This window comes from Larimichthys crocea, chromosome III, assembly GCF_000972845.2.
Source record: "Larimichthys crocea isolate SSNF chromosome III, L_crocea_2.0, whole genome shotgun sequence".
Classification (NCBI taxonomy): Eukaryota; Metazoa; Chordata; class Actinopteri; family Sciaenidae; genus Larimichthys; species Larimichthys crocea.
Genome location: NC_040013.1, coordinates 5,563,775 through 5,582,925, shown reverse-complemented (window position 1 = coordinate 5,582,925; position 19,151 = coordinate 5,563,775). Strand labels below are relative to the sequence as shown.

Genomic DNA, 19,151 nt, shown 5'->3' with positions numbered 1-19,151 from the left:
ACTTCCTGAAGCTGAACATGAATGAAGAAAGGAGTTTAAGGCCTGCTTGTTGGGGTGGGTCGAGTGGGCGATGGAGCAACGGAGGTGAGGAGAGAGGGGGGATTTGAACCTGAAATGTGAACGTGGCTGCTATCCGAGACTGAGATGAATGGCCTTATATTCCTTTCGCTTGCTCCCAGTGTGAGCTTACAAATGAGATTGCTGATGCGGAAAACAGATTTTGCAATAATCCCAGACACTCTGAAGATGATAAAAAATATTTAATCTTGTGTTTGTTTTTTCTTTTTCTTTTTTTCACCCCCTCCTCCCTTTCAAAATAAGCAACATACATCAGATGCATTTAATTTCTCAAACCAGAAATATACATCATATTTTTTCTATCGCCCCTCCTGACCAACCCACGTATCAGCTCCGGAAATGTTGTCAGTCAGAATTGGGCACATGTAGATGATGTCACAGGCAGGCAACATTGCAGGCGGAAAAAGACATATCTTAGAAAATGAGACAGGCATACACCTACATTACAATATCATCACCAGACCATCAACAGGCATACTGTATAAAATACTAACATAAATTAATAAGTACTTAGCTATGTACAGTATTTAAAAAATAAATAGTCTCATTTCAACTCGGTGCAAATAAAAGTGCTTTTTTTTTTCCCTTTACAGCTGTCAGTCTGATACATTCCTTTATATAATTTATTTTCTCTGTGTCATACAAAATAAAAAACACTTTGGTTTGCTTGCAAACGGAGCAAAAAACCCAATAATAAATGACAGAAAATAAGAAACGGTATTTGGATGCAATACCACACACAATAGTCACCACGATTTGCTGTAAAATAACTACATACAGTAGTAGACACATACGTATCAGGTATTCAAACAGTCCCTTCAGGCATTATAAAAAGCCATCCTTCACAGCCACAGAGTGTGTTTGTTGAGGAGGCTATAATCAGTCTGCGACGCTGCTCTTGGGGGACAGTCTGTTATTGTCTTTCAAGTGGATTCCTCAAAGCAACAAAACAAAATCAATGGCCCTCTGGAGTGACAGATCCGAGCCTGTTGATATTTTAGCATGGAGATGGATGGTTGAAGAGGGAGGGAGGGAGGGAGGGAAGGAGCAGGAGAGGGTAGAGGCGATGGCAGGCAGACAGGCAGGGCAAGAGGATGACAAAATGGCAGAAGACAGCTCTAGTTGCGGTGGGGTTTAAGAGCGATAAAGACGAGGCAGACGAACAGACAGACAAAAGGGGAAAAGATGGAGAGAGAGAGGGAGAGAGAGAGAAGGGGGGAGGTGTTAGGGTGGAGGCAGGGATCAGTAGGATGAGAGGAGGCCTCCTCAAATGTAGCCTGAGCTGTGATCTTTCAACAGATGCTCAGCAAGAAGCCCAGGAGACCGTCCCTTCAGACAGGGTCGCAACCCCGTTCACTGACGAATGAGGGAACCGCAGAGAGAGCAAACGAAGAAAAGCACGATGGGAAGGAGAGGTCTGAAATAGCATAAACACACACACATATCCCTCCGTCGCTGACATCTCAGGCCTGAGTCCCCTCTGAGCCTTGTCTTGTCACACAGAGACTTGCTGCTCATCTAGCTGACGGCTCTCTACACCAACAAGCTCCACACCAAATAACAGCTGGCACTTCTGCTGCACTACACACACACACACGTTTACATGCTGACACACAGAGACTAAATCTACGTATCTGTCTACAGCTGGAGGGGAGATACAAGTGTAACACACACCGACGCTGGGAAAAGCAACATGTCTTTGATTGCATAAACGTGTATGCGCAAACACTCTTACATACACAGGCCTCTGTCTCTGGAAAGACGGATCAAAGTTGAGCTGTGGGCACAGGAGGTGGGGCAGATGGAGAGGGCGGCCAGCCTGGGGCACAGCATCACAGAGAGCATGTTTGGGAGAGAGAGAGAGTGTGTGTGTGTGTGTGTGTGTGTGTGTGTGTGTGTGCCTGAGAGGGAGAGAATGCGCCTGCTCAAATGGGATGTTCTGCTTTTCATCTGTAGGTAGGTAGAGCAAGTAGGTACAGTATGTGTACGTGAGATCTCATAAAGAAGCAGTGTACTCACGTGAGAATGGATTGGGTCTATCTGCGTGCATGCGTGTGTGTGTGTGTGTGTGTGTGTGTGTGTGAATGCTTTCATGTGTGGCCACCGAAGCAAACACACAGGGACATGTGAGGAAAGGAGACCAGCCTTTCAAACAAGATTAGGGCTGCAGCAGCCTAAAGGCCTGCCTGCCTGCCTGGCTGGCTGGCGACACTCTGCATAGACTGGGTGACATCTATATTAACACCACGACAGCAGAAGGCCCAGTCTGCTGTGCCTCCTGACAGACAGGGTGGAGGTGTCGCACTGATTGACTGACTGAGGATTTTGACAGGTTTTCAAGGGGTTAAACGAGGCTACCGATGAATTATCTGGACATTTAGTAAGTGACATGAGTTTGGGGCGTAACACCAACTGTCTAACACCCAATTAGACACACTCAGTGTTGCTCTTTTTTCCCCCTCTGGGTATTTTTATAATGGTGATTATGTAATCACAATCTATTTTAAGAAGAAGAACAGCTTCACTGTACTTTATACTTATATCACTGTTCTTTGTTTTGGAGTAAAATCATTAAAAAAAGAAGAAATTGGCCATTGTGTTCAAACATAAACAGATACCACCGCAAGCTTTCAGCCTGTTGATCCAGTTTTGTGTTTGTGTAGAAGGACATATCTGGAGGCTACCGCTATAATTGCTAATCAACTTGGCTGGCTGAGTTAAGTGGAGACAATCCAAATGACTGCCATTGAACATAACATCATTACCACATCCAAGAGGGGAAGAAAACAAAAGATACTTCAGTACAAAAACAATTAAAAAATATCAACATATTACCAAAATCATTTAATAACTACAATAGGAGCTAAAAAAAAAAAAAAGTCTATTGCAGAGTGATAATGCAGGATGTTAGTATAAGGCTTGAATTTTCATAAACATGGACGCACTGTCTTTTGGGGACAGTGAGTGTGAATGTTCAAACTCGTTTTACTCATTGTGTGACACGAGCAAAGTGGTCAGAGTCCGCTGAGCTGTCGAGAGTGAAGGAGAGAGGAAAGGAGGAGAGTGGCTGAGAAAAAGGTCGTTCCATCCATCCTTCCCACTCGCCCTTAAAATCAATCAGAAGCATAATGGCGATAAGAATAATTCAAGAGATTTCTTGTACTTTTTTTTTTTTTCATACAAAAATTACACTTCAGGAAATTGTACTGTACACCATGAATAATTAAAGACAGAAAGAAAAAGTTGGAGAGAAGAACATAGGAAAGGAGAAAAGGAACAAAAAGGAAGGATAGTTGAGCCGAGGTGGTCCAAAGCCATCTTCTTCTGCTCCTCCTCTGTCCAGTAATAGACCACGAGAAGAAAAGTGGAGAAGAGAGGGGTTGGTGGGCGGACACAGTCATCTACCCGGGGTTGTTTTTCTTCCTTTTATTTGGACTGGGATTGGGATCCAGTTTCAGCTCTCGGTACTGCACCTGTTAAAACACACAGAAACACACACACACACACGTGCAGGCACATACATGCGCGCGCGCGCACACACACATACACACACACACACACACACACACACACCCCACCCGGTCAGGTGGAAAGAGCAAAGGATGCTTGAATAGCACAGAAACCCTCCAGAGGCTCTCTGAGTCCAGCTGTGTGGAACAGTGGCCTCGGGGAGGGGATTACACACTGATTACAACACACATATATACACACACACACACACACACACACACACACACACACACACACAACCCATGTACACTGTTCAAAGCTCCAAATACACTGGTGCTTGCACACAAATATACAGTATGTCTACACACATACTTCCACAGATGTGGGACAGTGGCCTAAGGGAAGGGATCACACAAACAAACAGAGAACAGGGCAAGGCCTCGTGGGAAAGCTTGGAGAGACAACAGAGTCATCTCAGCATGGCAAGATGGTGGAAGGAGAGAAAGGGCAGAGAGACGGGAAGGGAAACAGACGGCAGAAAAAAACGCACCGTAACCCCTTTAAAACCAAAACCTGTGCTTAAGCTGGTCATCATACAACATTAATGATCCCACATGTTCATTAGAAATGTATATTAGCTACTGATCAGAGGGATTACCAAACGTCATCTGTTCTACATCTTTCTCTCCCTACTCCTGCTATCAGCAGTTTGTCGTCTTCTTCATAACGAGTGGACACTAGAGAAGATCTGATCTGATCTGATGGGGCTCCTGTCTCCTCGCAGACTGGTGGAGGGATTTGTCAGCCATTAGGTGCAGAAAAGCATCCTCCCGTGTGTGAACTAGTGTTTTATAACTACTTGGGGCGACAAACCTGTACAGCTACAGAATTTCCAGTTTTTTTTTAGTTTGATTTATTTAACTTCTGTTCAGAAATGTACTCAAGGACCGCAGAAGGAAACACCCTGACATTGACATGGTTTGATCACAAAGTGCGACGCAAGATATTCAGTTCAAGGCATCACACAGCGCCGTGTGTGCAGAATTTTTTAACACCCATACTAACAAGTAACCAAGACAGTCTTACATACATATGTATATATATAAAGCTACAGCCAACAGCTGGTTATCTTAGCTTTGCACAGTGACTGGAAATGGTAACAAAATCCACCTAGTGTAAAAACGACAGGTTGTTGTTTTATGGGGGTTATGGGGGTCATCCACTATGACACGCTACATGAAATAATATGATCAATTGTTGCCCGACACCAACTGTCATTCCCAAACAGACCAGACACCCTACTGTACGTCTTCCAGACTGACTTATAATCGTGTCGTCTAACTGCATGAATGAGTTTTAAAGCTGCTGGTTCATTGTTTTCTTTGGTCATGGTCAGACTAGCTGTTGATCCCTGTTTTCATGCTAAGCAAACTGTCACCTGGCTGTAATTTCATACTTAATAAACTCATTGAGTGGTATCCATCCTCTCACTTATCTCACAGCAATAAAATAAATAAGCGACTTTTACTGTTACATGACTTAAAACTTAAAGCAGACATTTTACTGTCACATTACAATCACCTCCGAAAATGTTCAACATTATCACTGAGGGATTGTCACTCGTTTCCGCCAAAGGGAGCTGATTACCACTTCATGTGATGCTTTTGCAAGGATGGTGGAGCTCCACAGTTGGAGCTTAGAAAGAAAACTGCTCCTAAGTGATGGACACTCAATACGCAACAGCATCACAGTGGCTGAGAATCAACAACCAGAGACTGTCACTCCGGCAGTCTCTCACTTTCAGATGTACACACACTTGTGCATGCACACACAAATACAGTCGCTAGCCTAGACAGATTCAAGACACTGACAAGCACTAGCCACTGAATCAGAATACTAATAGAAAAAAACAGTCACAGCACCAAAGAGCCAGTATCGTCTGTGGGATCCTTCCTGGGCTGATGTACTGTAGGCTACTCTGCCTGTCTGACTGACTGACACCCTCTCTGATTCTCCAGGCAGACAACAAACCGACGTCAGTATGGTTTCTCTGTTCTGTCTCATGGTGGGTCTGTCTGCTGTGGACGGGAACAACAGCGTCTCTCAGCGCTGGCTGGGAACGAGCCTTTATCATCCGTCTTCTACTGGTTCCCACTGTCGCTTCAATGCTGCCCCACACACGTGTGAGTGTGTGTTCTCAACAATAAAAACACATGAACACCAGCAATGACAATGTACATGCACACCCCTGAACTATAGAAGCACAACATTACTCTCGTATGGTTAAAACCCCTTACAAATCCACACACTGTGCTCACGTACAGTGGGGGTATTTTGTTTCTTCTGTCTCACAGTGGTGGTCACCAATGTCTCGTTAAGGCGCTTACAGAGTAGTTCGGCCAGCATGTGTTGCTCTCTACGCCTCACTAGCCAGCCAGACTGCACTGATTCAGATCTGGATATACTCCTCACTGTCCACAAGGCAAACTAACATCCTACCAAACAGCTGTACAAATACAAGCGGTTTGTTGGATACAGCGAGAGAGAGAGAGAAGAGAGGCTGGGAGATACTAGTCTGAAAGGGCGACGAGGAAATAATCCAGGTGGAGAAAATAAAAAGGAGTGATGGGAAGCGATAGGAAGAAGGGACTGAAATAGAAAGATGAAGAGAGGAAGGGCAGAGAGCGGGACAAACCAACAAAGGGGAACAGGAGAGAAAACAATGCGAGCGACTGGGTGAGACAGAGGGAGATCTGTGGACACTCGGGTGATGACGGATACTGTTCTCATGTGGGTGTGGATCCTTTTATAGCCCTGCCAACTAAAGCAGACAACGGATCAAAAACCCAGGGGACACAGAGGGGTTTATATGGCCCCATCTGTGTGTGTGTGTGTGTAGTTGTAGTTTCGTTAGGGGACCATGACAGTCCTGGCAGAGTGCCCATATTGACTGTGATCAATGACAGTGGTTCAACCATGGATGAACACGTGAGTGAATGGTTGACTGATTTAATTCACTTATGAGCGAAGGAGTAACTGCACAGCTGCATGAAGCGTAGACACGTGCAGACATATCTGCTCCCAAGCAAATTCACCTTCATCAGAATGTTTCTCCTCGTGCAATTCTCATTTATTGTTTGCTGCGAGCTAACATAGATTCAAAAAGTAGGACAGGTATTGCACGGGATCACCGCCTGTTAGTGGTCCCATTATACGGCCAAACGCCTACAGCAGCAAAAAAAAAAAAAAAAAAAAGGAAACATGCAATTTAATTCTGCGCGTTGACATTCCTGTCCAAACAAAACTCTTTGTGAGCGCCGACAAACAGAGAAAAAGTTTTCATGTCAGTAGAAAGTAGGGTTTTTGTTTCTCATGAAGAGCAGCGAAGGGGAAAAAAAACAAAACAATATCTCAATCAAACAGGCGTTCGCTCTGTGAAGAGCTGCCAGCCAAGAGAAAAAGGACGCTCATGCGTCACAGGTTCAATTCCACCTCACAGGTGACAGCCCTGCCTGATGCTATACCCTTGGCTCCCCCACTCACCTCACTTAATAACACACACACACACACACACACAGTCACCAAACCGATGCAGAAAACAAGAGCTAGTTAAAGTCGGAAACAGAAGAAAAGGCAGAGGAGACGAGGAGAAAGTGGGACGTTAGCAGTATAAAAGAAAACGGAATTGGGTGAAAGTAAAAAAAAAAAAAAGTGTGGTAATACGGCGAGCACATGAGCAATTTGGTAGCACGACTGGGGAGCTTAAAGGGAACATCGACAAGAGAGGCAGTGGGTAAAGACCCAGCGCCGCTCAAAGGCTGCTCCACCCTCGCTCCTCTCCTCTCCTCTCCTCTCCTCTCCTCTCCTCTCCTCTCCTCTCCCAAATGTTGACAGTACAAGTGCAAAACAGGCTTTGAAGTGTGCTCTGCTGAAGGGGCGCCGTGTACCGTGCATCGTGCTTCGTTTAACGGCGTTACCCACAAAGCATCCCGGGACCTGCTTCCTCTCTCGCAGCCTCTCTCGTTCTCTCCCTCTCACAGTGAACCTTTGACAGTGTTTAGATGATGCTAGTGTGGGCAGACAGACAAGGCGAAAACCAAGGTGGGTGACAGTGAGCAAAGACAAAAGGAAAAAAGCGAATAGGCGAATAAATAAATGAAGTCAAGAAAGGAAAGGGAGCAACATTTTAATGATACTATGTTATTCTGTTTCCCCATCCTTTCCAGGGAGCACAAAACTCGGAGGGTTTCATCTCATGTGACGCTTAATGGAGCATAAGGGTTATTAAATGTTTCCAGGGAAACACTATTGTGTATAGTTCACACATCTGCAGATCGGAGGATTCAGCACTAACATCTATTGCCGGGAAAAGAAAAGGCATGTCAAGGTGACATAAACCAGTGAGCGAAAAATAAATAATAAAAATACAAAGTAGGGAAAAGTTTTGCCTATTAGCTGCTGTGGCACGACACGTACTGAATAGTGACTAATGGGCCACTCGCAGTGAAATGTTTAAATTTGTGGAGAAAGTGGAGAAGGACAAAGTGAAGGAGAGACAGACCTCTGCTAGATGTAAGTGATGGCATCTGGCAACATTTCAACCTTTAACTATCCTGACTTTGACCCTTGTATGCCCAATGAGGTTTCATCCCCAACATAAATGTTGTCTAAAAATATTAACCCGACTGCTCCCCTCTGCTCATTAGGCGCCAAATTGGAATTCATGCTTATTTTTGTACTGGGGGTTTGATCCAGCTACTTTACACCGATCATAAAGGGCCACTTGGCATGCTAATTGCCTTGGCCCTACTTATGCACTCCCTCGCTCACATGGCTAATGGTGTCGTAAAACATACTAGTGCACTGACACCTCCCAAACGCCAGGTAGGGAATACTTAGCACTATAAAGGTGCTCAGTTTGGCCTCGTTTAAGAGGACATGAAGGATTCCCTGATAATGACCATAACGATAGCTTACGCTGGTAAAAGATCCAAACCAGATACAGGAAAGTGTTGCCCAGAGAGGAGCGGTGAATCTTTCACGCGCACATGCGCCACATGCCATGCCAGCCTTTAACGTCGCCGCTCACAGAGGGACGTAATCATTTAAGTAAACTGTTCAGGTGGTAAAAAGGTAACTCTTCCTGTTGCAGCTCCTGTGCACCACTGGGGATTTCGTTTTTAAAAGGGTGTTTGACAGTGCTGTTAGGGGCCCGGTGTCATTGATTTTAAGAGCTTGGTTTGCAAGACTCAAGTACCTTATGTTAACTGTACTGACTGATGAGAAGGGAGCGTTGTTCTTGCTAAATGCAAAGTTTTATGTACTTGTACTCTATAAAGAGAAATGAAAGATGAGAAAAACTGCGAGTCCAAAAGCTGTGCCACAGTTGCTGTACAGCTATATAAGCAATGATGGACTGTGGCCCAGTGTGGATGCCCTTTGTATATAAAGTCATTAGAACCTCATCAGTTCTGGCTGCACTGAAGCACCTCCAAATGATGCGGAACACTACACTGAAACTCCCCTAACCCACCTCACATGCACTACTGCTGAGAGAGCGTGTGTGTGTGTGTGTGTGTGTGTGTGTTATTGTGTATGTGTGTTAGGTCACACTGGGGCCCTGAAATAGCACTTCATTAGTCATCCAGGGTATCAGGCATAGTGGGCCCTTGCACCAATGCCAGTGGGTGCCATGGACACGTGCCCGTGAGGGGACACTCTATTTGGACCTTAGCACCTCTGCGCATCATCCCAGAGCCTAAAGGGCTTAATCCCCACAGACGGCTTTGACCCAGTAAGGTGGGGGTAGGCAATGAGGTGAACCCAGCACCGCAGGCAGGAGCGGGACGCACCGCAGAGCAGAACGTTCTGGTCTGTTTTTAGCCAACGACCGCAGTGCAGGGTGTCTTCGCAGGAAATTAACCTTTGGATTCAGTGGGAAAGTGATCAGGCGCAGGTCTCAGTTCTTCATCAGCTGACTAAGCAGTGAATCTAGATTTTAATGACCTTATTTTATTGATACAAACGACTACCCTGACCTGAATAATCAAACTAGTCATCTTCACTGATCAATCAACTTTACGTCTACTTTCTGTCCTCATTCTTCCTCCCATTTCTCTATTTCTATCCTCATCTTGCCTCCCCTCAAATCTATTCTTACCCCTCTCCCTTGGTCTTTCACCCTCATTACTCGGAAAGCCTCCAAACTGTCAGTGAAACCTGGCAACGATTACCATTCCAACAGCTGCAGCAATAACCGTTACAGTAGCACTTACAGTATTACTTATACAGTAGGCACAACTCCAGCACCACGGGCACCAGACCAGAGCACCATGTCTGCCCCCACCTTCACTAGCCAGCAGGCCCTCATTAGGAGCCTTGTAAAGGCCTCATACCTGCCGGGGCTGGGCCCCTTCACCACTCCGTTCCTCCAGGCTCCAGGTGTGTAAGGTGGCTGCACTTCACCAGAGGGGACAGCTTGGGCTCATTTAAGCCAGTGGCTACCTGCCTGGTGCCTACTGCTGCAGCAGGCCCCAGTAAAACCAAGAAACTGTAAAACCGTACGGGGGCCAAAAGGGGGAGATCACCGGGGGTTGGCAGGGGTGTGTAGGGGAGCAAGGATTATGACCCTGTAAAGATGAAAGAAGTTGTGGGCAACGAGCGATCAAAGAGGAAGTAGTCAGCGCTGATGTGGCAGGGGATTGGTCGTATCAGAGGCCCCGGGTCATTCAGCCTGCATGTGTGTTTATCTGTGCGTTCATGTGCGTGCGTATTGGACTTAGCACAGCAGGGCTTAACGGCCACAGCGGACACCATCGGTGCTGGATAACACAACGACTTTCACAAGCTGCCGCTTAATTGCAGTTTAAACTGCACTTTGTCCTGAGCGGCACAGCACGTTACAGTCACACACACACACACACACGTCTACACACTATATTTTACCTAACGAAGCATCTGTAGTCTTCAGCCACAAAGTTAATCTGATCTCACGGTTAATGTAGAAGCAAAACCGCATGGGGCTGGTTAACTGTTGGTTTACACTCTGTTCCAATTACTAGCATAGCTGGGAAACAACAGCTAACTGTAATTGTGTGTGAGTGTATGTGTATGGAGTCAATCAACCTAGTTAAATGCCGGGCACTAAACTCACTTAACCTCGTTATCTTATTACACAGCTCCAGCTATGTATGTGGAAATTGAATTAGACTTGGACGCTATTAATAGGAAAACACAGAAACAAAAGAAAAAAATTAGATTACATGTCTCCGTCGCTAAAACAATGGATCGTCAGTTCACATGAAAAGCACAAGGAGTGAGGAGCCAACGGGCTGAGAGGAGGAAAATGAAAGAAAACAGACAGAATTAGAGACAGAGGGGATCATAAAAGGAGCCCTAACCCTTGCCCGTGTCTGGATCTGACAGATGTGTTGTCAAGAAGAAATAAAAGATGAGACAAAGATGAAAGTGAAAAGTTCACCCACCACTTGTACATCTGAGGGCACTCTGGACAGAAAGTCTAGCAGCTCGTTGTTATCAATGGTGTAAGGGTCTCGCAGCTTCTTGGTGAATTTATTCACCCCTGTAGAGAGAAAAACGGTGGGGCCAGGTTGGGAAGAGTTGGGAATGAAAGGTGGACATCAGACCTGTGTGTCTTACAAGTTGTTAAAGCTTCACTAAGAATGTAATGCCAACTTTACCTGTGCACATAAATACATAATAAACAGCATGGAACATAGAAATTACATTACTCTGCAATTTAAGTACTGTATTTACATTCAAAAGGACAGTATGTAGGATTTAGTTGCTGATAGCAACCCCTTCACCTCAACTTCTCCTTACTGGACACACCAGACCTTTAATAATACACTCACATGTAACATTTTAGACATTAGCTTACCCCAGGCGAGCACAATGTATCTTAGGGGGATGAAATAGATGATGGTAGTGGCCAATCCGAGAGCCACAATGGCTAGCCAGCTTAAGAAAGGCACGGTCCAGTTAAATGTGCTGCAAAGAGAGAGAGAGTGAGAGAGGAAAAAGGGGACCGTAAACATTAGGAGACGTGGCAACCAAACATGCAGAGAAAGAATAAAGAGAGTCAGCGAGGGCATTTTAATATTTTTCAACCCAAACAAGCTGATCTGGATGCCCCTGAACTACAAATTCATCACACTCGCTGGAACTGTGCAGAAGGAAATAACTTCCCCCAAAGTCTCACAGGTCAGCATTGCAAGGTGAAAGTGGGCTATGACTCAATACAATTCACACTACATAATGAGTAAAATGCTCTCCACCTTACAGAAACAAAAAGGTCAAAGATGTTTCGGTTTGATTTAAAATGTTTTTTAGCTGTAACTGAAGGAGGAACTGTGGCCTGACTCTTTTTTTACTGCAGCTTTTAATCAAAACAAAATGCCCTGCCTTCCCCCTCTGCTATAAGAAAGTGTATGTACCTGTGTATGCAGGAGGGTACAGCAAATAAATGGTTTTGTGCATGTGCATGTGCATGTCTAATCTAGTACGTAGATGATTCATTGAAGAGGTAATGCAGTGTTAAGTTAGAAGTGATGGACATAAAGACAGACAGCCTGTGTGTTTGCCTCTCAGGGTTGGGTGTCACGCTGGCAGTGTTTCCTGAGAGCTGCTCCGAGTTATATTCAGTTAGGCTGACAAGGGGAAACGGGGCAACCTGGCATTGCAAAAAAAAAAAACACATTGCGACGTGCAGAGCAGAGCGGGCCGGGTGCCGAGGAGCGGGCTTACGACTCACTTCTTTATCCTCTCGCCATAGGAGGCCACTTCATCCAGCGCATTCTGCACGCTGATGCACACGTCCTGAATGGCATAAAGCTTGTTCATGAAGCCCTTTCTCTCCGAGTCCTGCGAGAGGACAGATAGAGACGTAGGCGAGGGAGAAAGAAAATGAGGGTGAGGGTGGAGAAAGAAATGGAGAGAGACAGAGAAGAGAGAGGGGAGCAGAGAGAAGACAGAGGCTGGGCACACAGGCATCTTTGTGAAAACAATACATTTTAAATAGCGTCAAAGATTTGGAGTGGGGGAGCCAAATCACCGGATATCCTGCATGAACTGACGGAGTGCTTTCATTCCAGAGAGTAATAGAGATATAAAGTCGGCAGAACAAATCAAAATGTTTTCCTCCTTACAAAAGCTCACACAGGAAAATTTGAATATGTGAATAAAGAGGCAGAATTAAACTGAAAGCCAAATGGATACATCAATCTTTAGGCGCTCTTTCTTTCTCTCTCTCTCTCTCTCTTTCTCTCTGCTGCTGCCAAGACAGCTAGGAAGACCGGGCAGAGCCCTCTTTTGTTCTGCTGGCTGGCACAGTGTGATGATGTCACCAGCCGTGACATCATTATCATCCTTATTAACAGCGTCACCCACCATGGAGAGCGCTTCCTTTTCAACTTTTGATGGTTGAGAACTTGAGAATATTGTGAGGAGTGGAAGAGGGGGGGGGGAAACCACAAAACTAGGCAGGCAATCAAATCTATTGGTCCCCCCCACCCACCACCCCTCACTCACTCACTGAAACAAAGTGAAGAATTTAAGAAGTCATGCAACAGTCAACGAGCTGCCTGCTGACTGACTGACAAGGCAGGGACAGGATGGATCTGGACAGAATGAGGTGACAGAGAGTGATCGAGAGCCGTGGGCTGAGTGAGGACATCAACACGCGGACTTGGTTGTGGCTGGATGTGATTGGTGGGCATGCGTCGGAGACAAAAAAAAAAAGGGGGAGGCCAAAACAGGAACAGGAGGACTATCTGTTATCAACAAGTGTCCAGTGGTACAGTCATGGGTGGTCGGTTAGGGAACTCAATAAGGGGAATTTGAGCAAACTGGCAGAGAAAGAGACTTTTATTAAAGATCATCCAGTTCCAGAACGTTACTGATAACTGCTGATAAAGTGACAATTATTTTCGTTTGGATGGATTGATGTGCTCGTTTCCTCTATTGTTGAGAGTATTAGTTAAACAAATGAACACTTGCCGATAAGTGAATTAAAGATGCCAGAAAGCTTTAGAGTTCAGATTAGAAAGAATCTGGATTTCATAAAAGCTGGGGGAAAAAATAAGGATATTACACAGCTGTTTGAAGAACTCAAGTTAATTAACTGCAAAATGGACATGAAAAGTTTGAAGAGAAACCAAAAGATTGTGGCCTACATGGCCCCTAAATATTTCTTTTGTTAGAGAAAAGGCATGATATAGCAATGGCTGTGTTATTGATGAAGATGGATCGACTCTGCTCGATTAGAGAAGTAATCCTTATCATTATTCTCGGAGAAGACAGTGAAGCAGTCAAAGACGTGAAGCCTCCAGGACCCCAGAGGCCTTTACCACATTTCACTCCTTGAGGCCAGCCCCCCCACCTCAGCACAACCCTCCCACTGAGACCCAAAACACCCACCCACCACCCCACTGCCCTGAAACCCACCCTCTTTTTAACTCTCCATCCAGGATCAGATAATGTGAAAAATGAACCATGGAGCAGCCAGGGGAGACCACATGGCCTCCCCAGCAAAACCACACAAGACAAATAGATATAATTAGACAGCGTCCCTGGGTTATTTTTCTTCGCAAATATTTTACAAGACTCCCTTTCTTTCGTCCTCTCTCTCTCCTCTTCTCAGTCCTTTCCTCAGAGTCCATCTGTTTTTCATTGCTCGCTCAAACAAATCTCAGAATGCAGGGTCTATTGTGCTGCGCTGGGTTAGGCTGAGCCGAGCCGGGCTGGGCCGGGTCAGGCCGTTTTTATTTTTGGGCCCACACTCAGGGGAGAGTGTTTGAGGGCCAGGGGAGTGGTGTGAGAGAGCGGGCGGGGGTGTAGAGGATAGGTCAGAGGTCATCGGAGTATAAACCATTGCCACATGCCCCTCGGACTGCGGTCTGACTCGTATTTCCTGTCTTCAAACACGGCTTGGGGAGGCGGGAGGTAGCAATAACACAGAGGGCCACGGAGAACCTTGTTTTCCCAGCTTCCCCGCACACTGCGCACATATGGAGCCAGGCAACCTGTTCTTATAATGGAACCTAATATGCACACAAACACACACATACACACACACACACACACACACACCCTTCAGCTATTAGATAAGGTTGATCTGCACACCTGGTCTTGCTGTGTGACTCTGCAAACGATATTATATCCCGACACAGATTAGACGATGAGGGACCTTGACTTCTAAAAGCAGTTTCTTTCCCTATTGAGCAAGTTTGTTTCAGACTGAAATGTCATCAGTGATAGAGAGGGAAACGATACAGAAAGACGAGGAGGGAGACATGGCATTCGCACATCACAGTCAAGGTTAAAGGGAGCTTTGTGGATATTTAACAAAATGGTGAAACATTTGAATTGGGAGGGGAGCTTTTTCTAAGACGCGTTCACACGTCCTCGAGACTAGATTCATCACCAGCATAATAAGTTAATAAAAGAGTTTCGTAACGCTGCTTTTGTGAGGAGTATGCGTGCGTGCCTGACACTAGCTCACATATGTGATATGTGATGAGAGCATGGTTTTCCAGTTCCTGAGCAGCTTCTAGCCTCGCTCAGGAGGAGGAGCAGGGTCTTTACAGGAGACTCAGGGCCAGTATTTCCATCTGTCTCTTCCTGTGTCTGTCAGGGAGACTAAGTGGGTTTGTTTGGAGACCTGAAGGCATGGCTAATAAAATGAAATCTGTGAGGCCTCTCGCTTTGACTTGGCTACAGTTGCAAGTCATGTTAATGCTCAAAGTATGCTACAAATCCCAGCACCTCTGACAACAGCGCTCTGAAGGATGACGCTGCACGGCTTGAATCATTCAGACAAATAAGTGTAATAAGCCTGCCTAATGACTTCAGCACCATGCATTCTAATAGACGGCAACTGTAGGTTAATCTGCAATGTGTTATGCTGACATGTTACAGTATCTGCCAGCTCTGTCTGCGTGTTATAAATTCCAATTGCAGATGGATGACAGGATTTTTTTTTCCATCTACTATAAGACAGGCCTCAATTTAGATGTGACATGGATACTTTTCTGTCACCACTTACTGTCACCACCACCATGTTTGTCTGTATATGAAATACAGCACAGATACAACTTTATGCAACGATTCATCTTAAATATCGAATACTCACTTTGACACAAACCAAAGGCTTCATTCGAAGGATACAAAATGTACAGTAATAATAAATGAAAACAAATTATATGCAAGAATATCAAAAGGCTGAATATAAATTAGGATCCCCAGTAGAGGGTTGCCAGAATATATAAGAGAAGAGAGTGCATATGGTTTTAATTAATTTTTTGAATGCCCATGACCATCAGTGCTCTGCTAATACAAAACACCAGTAATTTGTGGAATGCATACTCCAGAGTGTTTATTTAATATAAATACAAAGGAATCTTAAAACCTTTCTACATTCCTCTGTCATTAATATTCATTCTCTTTGTCTTCTCCTGTGCGGTGATCTATTTATCGTTATAAAAATAATTTGTTTCATAATTTATTGTTACGAAAAGGAGTTCAGGGTAAAGTCAGAGGGACTGCATATTACTGTGTATTGAGAAGATCTGTTTATCCCCATGAATGAAATGTTTCAGAGGTGCAAAAGAAACTCTTTGACATCAATTAACTCTCATCAGGTCGGGAGCAGAAATATTTTGTGAGTCTTTGTTGGCAGGGAGTTGTTTTAATTGCATGTATGCCGTTTAAAAGGCAATAAACGCATCTTTTGAGGTTATGTCCAAAGTTTGCATCATTGTTTGGAATGCGTGGAGCGTCATGTGAAATCTCAGCTCGAGCACCCATCAGTTCAGCATTGAGCCACCCTGTGTGCAAGTGTGGGGCTCAGGCTGCATCATGGGAGCGCTCCCCATCACGGGAAGAAAGAAAGAGGCGGGAAGGCTCGTTAAAGTGATGTGAGCTGCTTGCGTGAGTTAAGGAGAAACAACCCTCAGTGACACCAGAGAGAGCCAAGGGACACACACTCGCTCACACACATACATGGAAGCGCCCACGTTAGGCTAACCACATTGCACTCGCTGGTAAATTGTGGTAAACAAATGTGGTAAACTCCTTGAAACACTTGATTAAATATTTAACAAAGGAACCATGCCTCTGTATACTTGACTGCTCCATTTCTCTTTCAGAGGAATAGCATCATGGCGGAGTACATCTAAATGCAAAAGTGCAAAGTGAGCAGTTGTAAACTTTGCAAAGACAGTTTGTTCTTCACTGACCCAAGGCCTAGAGCTAAACAAGAGAGAGGTCACTGAGGACTTAGCCTATTACGATGGACTCAAATATCTGTCCTATATCTACTGGGTGGAAATAGAGAGAGCCATTTGAGACTGTTTTAACCTCCGATCACATTGTTCTCCCTGCTGAGTTACGCCATAAAAATGATAAACCTAACCGTTATAATGTAGCAGCATATATCCCATCACACCACAAAATGAGTCTGAACCACAAGTGGCTGCTGCTCATTGCTGCCGTGCTAAAATTGCACCTGTTTTTCTTTGTTGTTTTTTTTTTCTTTTTGCCTCTCTCACTCTGGCAGCACAGTAAAAATTGAAATGTCATATAAAACGTGACAGGATGCTAATATGTGGCTCCCAGAGGGCATCTGAAAGCGTTCTTGTTGATTTTGTAACTGCAGAGGGGGAGTCGGAATCCCTCCCATTTCCACCCCAGGAAAAAGAGAGGAGGGAAAGAAAAAAAAACACAACATTGAAAAGTTGAACAAGTTGAGGAATGCTTTAGGGGTGACACAAATTCAATTTCCAAAGCCTGTACTAGAATTAGGAATGACAGAATAATAAATAGTGCATACAATTAACATCCCACTGTATACTTAAAGCGTCATGTGTTGATTTTGTTCTCGTAAACATGCTGTTTGGCTGTGCTGAATTTTTTTGACTTACTGGAATTTTTAAAAAAATCTAAAAATAATTTGGTGATTAATGAAACTGCAGCACTGTAGGAGAGGAGGCTTTCGTCGGTTCATTTGCATTCACTGGAGGCATTCAGTTCAGTCTGGTAATATTGTTTGGTTCTACTTGAGTAACAATTCCGAGTCAAAACAGTTCACTGTTCGGATGGCCTGTCTCTGAAATGAAGCAAGCAGAAATATTTATAGTAGGTACATTGCACAATGCTTGCAAAAGCCTGCTAAAATTTGCATTTTTTGTATTTTTGTTAATCAGCACCATGAGCCAATTGCACATTTTCATAAACTAGTTTTTCATTTTTCACTTTTCTCTAAAAGTCATGGTCAGAAATCGAAAAGTTTCCTACACATTCCTAACATGTGTTACAGTCAGTCAAAAGCAGCATTGAGGTACTTTGCAACTTTTTAATCTATATTTCTCATATTTTGACCATTTAACTAGCTCATCTCCTAAAAACAGAGGCACGTATGTAAGCCAAAAACTGCCCTTAAGATTAAAACTAAAATGTTTCATCGGTGTCTATTCCAAGTATTACTAACTCCACTGGGAAGCAATGAGTCACAGATTTTACCCACTGGGAGTTAAGAGAGGCCCCTGAGGAACGAAGAAAAAAAACTTGGGAACCCAGTGGCCTAGAAGAACATCTCCCCTCTGTCAGGAAATGACAACAAGACGAGACAAAGGCCCTGCGACCGGCCTCAGATACCACCATGCAACCTGGCACCTCGCCAGGGCCACATGAAAGAAGCAGATGTTCCTCTCTTCTTTTTTTTTCCTCCAAGCTGCGGTTTTAATAAATAATTTATCCCATACAACAACTAATCCATGAGCGAATGTGGGGAATACATCTCTATTTCCCTCCCTCTCTTTTTATCATAAACACATAAATATCTGTTTAACTAGGGTGTTGAGATGCACCGCACGTCCTCCTGGCCCTCATCAAGCCGCTCGCATACACAAAGGCCACGTTAAGATGTGAAGGGGAGTCCCACTCCCATAGGCCCCAAATGGATGAATGTGAGTGTGTATACATGTATGTCTGTGTGTACGGTATGTACACACGGTTTTCTTTGAGAATATCTGTGTGTGTTGAGGGTTGCTCCCACAAAACCAAAGTCAAACTCCAGTTAAGACTGTCAGCTGAAGGTGGACCAGGCAGACACAATGCTCTCTAGTACTAATTAGTCTCTTCACCCAGCCTAGTCCCATAGCGAGGATAAATATACACGTATGTAAAAGAGAGGGATAGAGGGAAAGAGAGAATAAAAAGGAAGAGGTGGTGGTGACTTATTTTCAGTTTGACCTCTGCTTCCTATCCTAAAGAGAAAGGTTTCTGGTGTTATGAGTGTGCATGTCTCTAATGTGTCTGGGTGGCAGGAGGTTGTTTGCCACTGATCATCTTTACCCATCTCCCCCTGGGGCCTCTCATCACCTCCACCACACCAGCCACTCCATCAGACTCAAGGTCGGGCACACACACACACACACACACACACACACACACACACACACACACACACACATAAATGACTACCAACCCCACAACTTCTGCGCTTGATCACTTCCCCTTCCTCGCCTCCCGCTGAACGCCACCCGACCCCCGCCCACCCTGCACCCCCAGCCTGCCCGGTTCTCCCCCACTTTGCCTCACCTCTG

At 44.8% G+C, this 19,151-nt stretch overlaps 1 protein-coding gene across 1 annotated transcript in view; it reads right to left on the bottom strand.

The window, feature by feature from the left end:
* Nucleotides 1-2,874: 2,874 nt before the first annotated feature.
* mctp1a (multiple C2 domains, transmembrane 1a) overlaps nucleotides 2,875-19,151 on the bottom strand; it is a 131,139-nt gene continuing 114,862 nt past the window's right edge. Inside the window, exons 18-21 of the mRNA XM_019275946.2 lie at nucleotides 12,302-12,411; nucleotides 11,429-11,538; nucleotides 11,013-11,110; nucleotides 2,875-3,551 (exon numbers count right to left, since the gene is read on the bottom strand). Coding sequence (XP_019131491.2) covers nucleotides 3,480-3,551; nucleotides 11,013-11,110; nucleotides 11,429-11,538; nucleotides 12,302-12,411 — 390 coding nt within the window. The 3' untranslated portion in view covers nucleotides 2,875-3,479. The remainder of the gene's footprint in view (nucleotides 3,552-11,012; nucleotides 11,111-11,428; nucleotides 11,539-12,301; nucleotides 12,412-19,151) is intronic.